The sequence below is a fragment of the Colobus angolensis genome, unplaced genomic scaffold (genome assembly GCF_000951035.1).
Source record: "Colobus angolensis palliatus isolate OR3802 unplaced genomic scaffold, Cang.pa_1.0 Scaffold89, whole genome shotgun sequence".
NCBI lineage: Eukaryota > Metazoa > Chordata > Mammalia > Primates > Cercopithecidae > Colobus > Colobus angolensis.
This window is the reverse complement of record NW_012122820.1, coordinates 1,074,286-1,074,913: the sequence shown is the minus strand read 5'-3', so window position 1 is coordinate 1,074,913 and position 628 is coordinate 1,074,286. Positions and strand designations below refer to the sequence as shown.

At 43.8% G+C, this 628-nt stretch overlaps 1 protein-coding gene across 1 annotated transcript in view; it reads right to left on the bottom strand.

The window, feature by feature from the left end:
- The window catches only part of CFAP74 (cilia and flagella associated protein 74), a 114,583-nt gene that overhangs the window by 92,073 nt on the left and 21,882 nt on the right, over nucleotides 1-628 (bottom strand). Inside the window, exon 2 of the mRNA XM_011930994.1 lies at nucleotides 234-319. Coding sequence (XP_011786384.1) covers nucleotides 234-300 — 67 coding nt within the window. The 5' untranslated portion in view covers nucleotides 301-319. The remainder of the gene's footprint in view (nucleotides 1-233; nucleotides 320-628) is intronic.

Here is a 628-nt window from a genome sequence, read left to right as displayed (position 1 = left end):
CAATACTGATGTTGGAAACTAGAAAACTGTGGTCTGCTGTCTTCAACATCTCAGCCACAATTTGTCTTTCTTTCAAATAAAGACAATAATATAAGCTCCCTCTTTGAGAGAAAGACATGAGCGTCAAAGATACCCTCTCCCACAAACAAACGGAATTAAAGGGAGACTACGGAGCATATCGTTTGTCTTTCTTGTTGCTGAAACTTGTGCTGCTGTGACAGAAGCTTTATTACCATCTTCCAAAAGCGGGGCATCGTCCAAAAGCTCGTCCTCGGGGAGCAGACTGCCGTCGTCCTCCATGCTGGGAGACAGAAATCAGCTACAAGAGATGACCACAAAATACAGATCAATAAAATCGTAGATTAAAAAAAGATGAATTAACACTTTCTCTTAAAGAAGACATTAAGAAAATAAACCACAGATTAGGAAAAAATGTTTGCAGCACACACGTATGTGACACAGGTCTTACATCTGGAACACACGAAGAGCTCCTATCAGCCACATAAAGTCCAAACTCCAGTTTAAAAGCTCAAAAGAGGCCGGGTGCGGTGGCTCACGCCTGTAATCCCAGCACTTTGGGAGGCCGAGGCGGGTGGATCACAAGGTCAGGAGATTGAGACCATCCTGG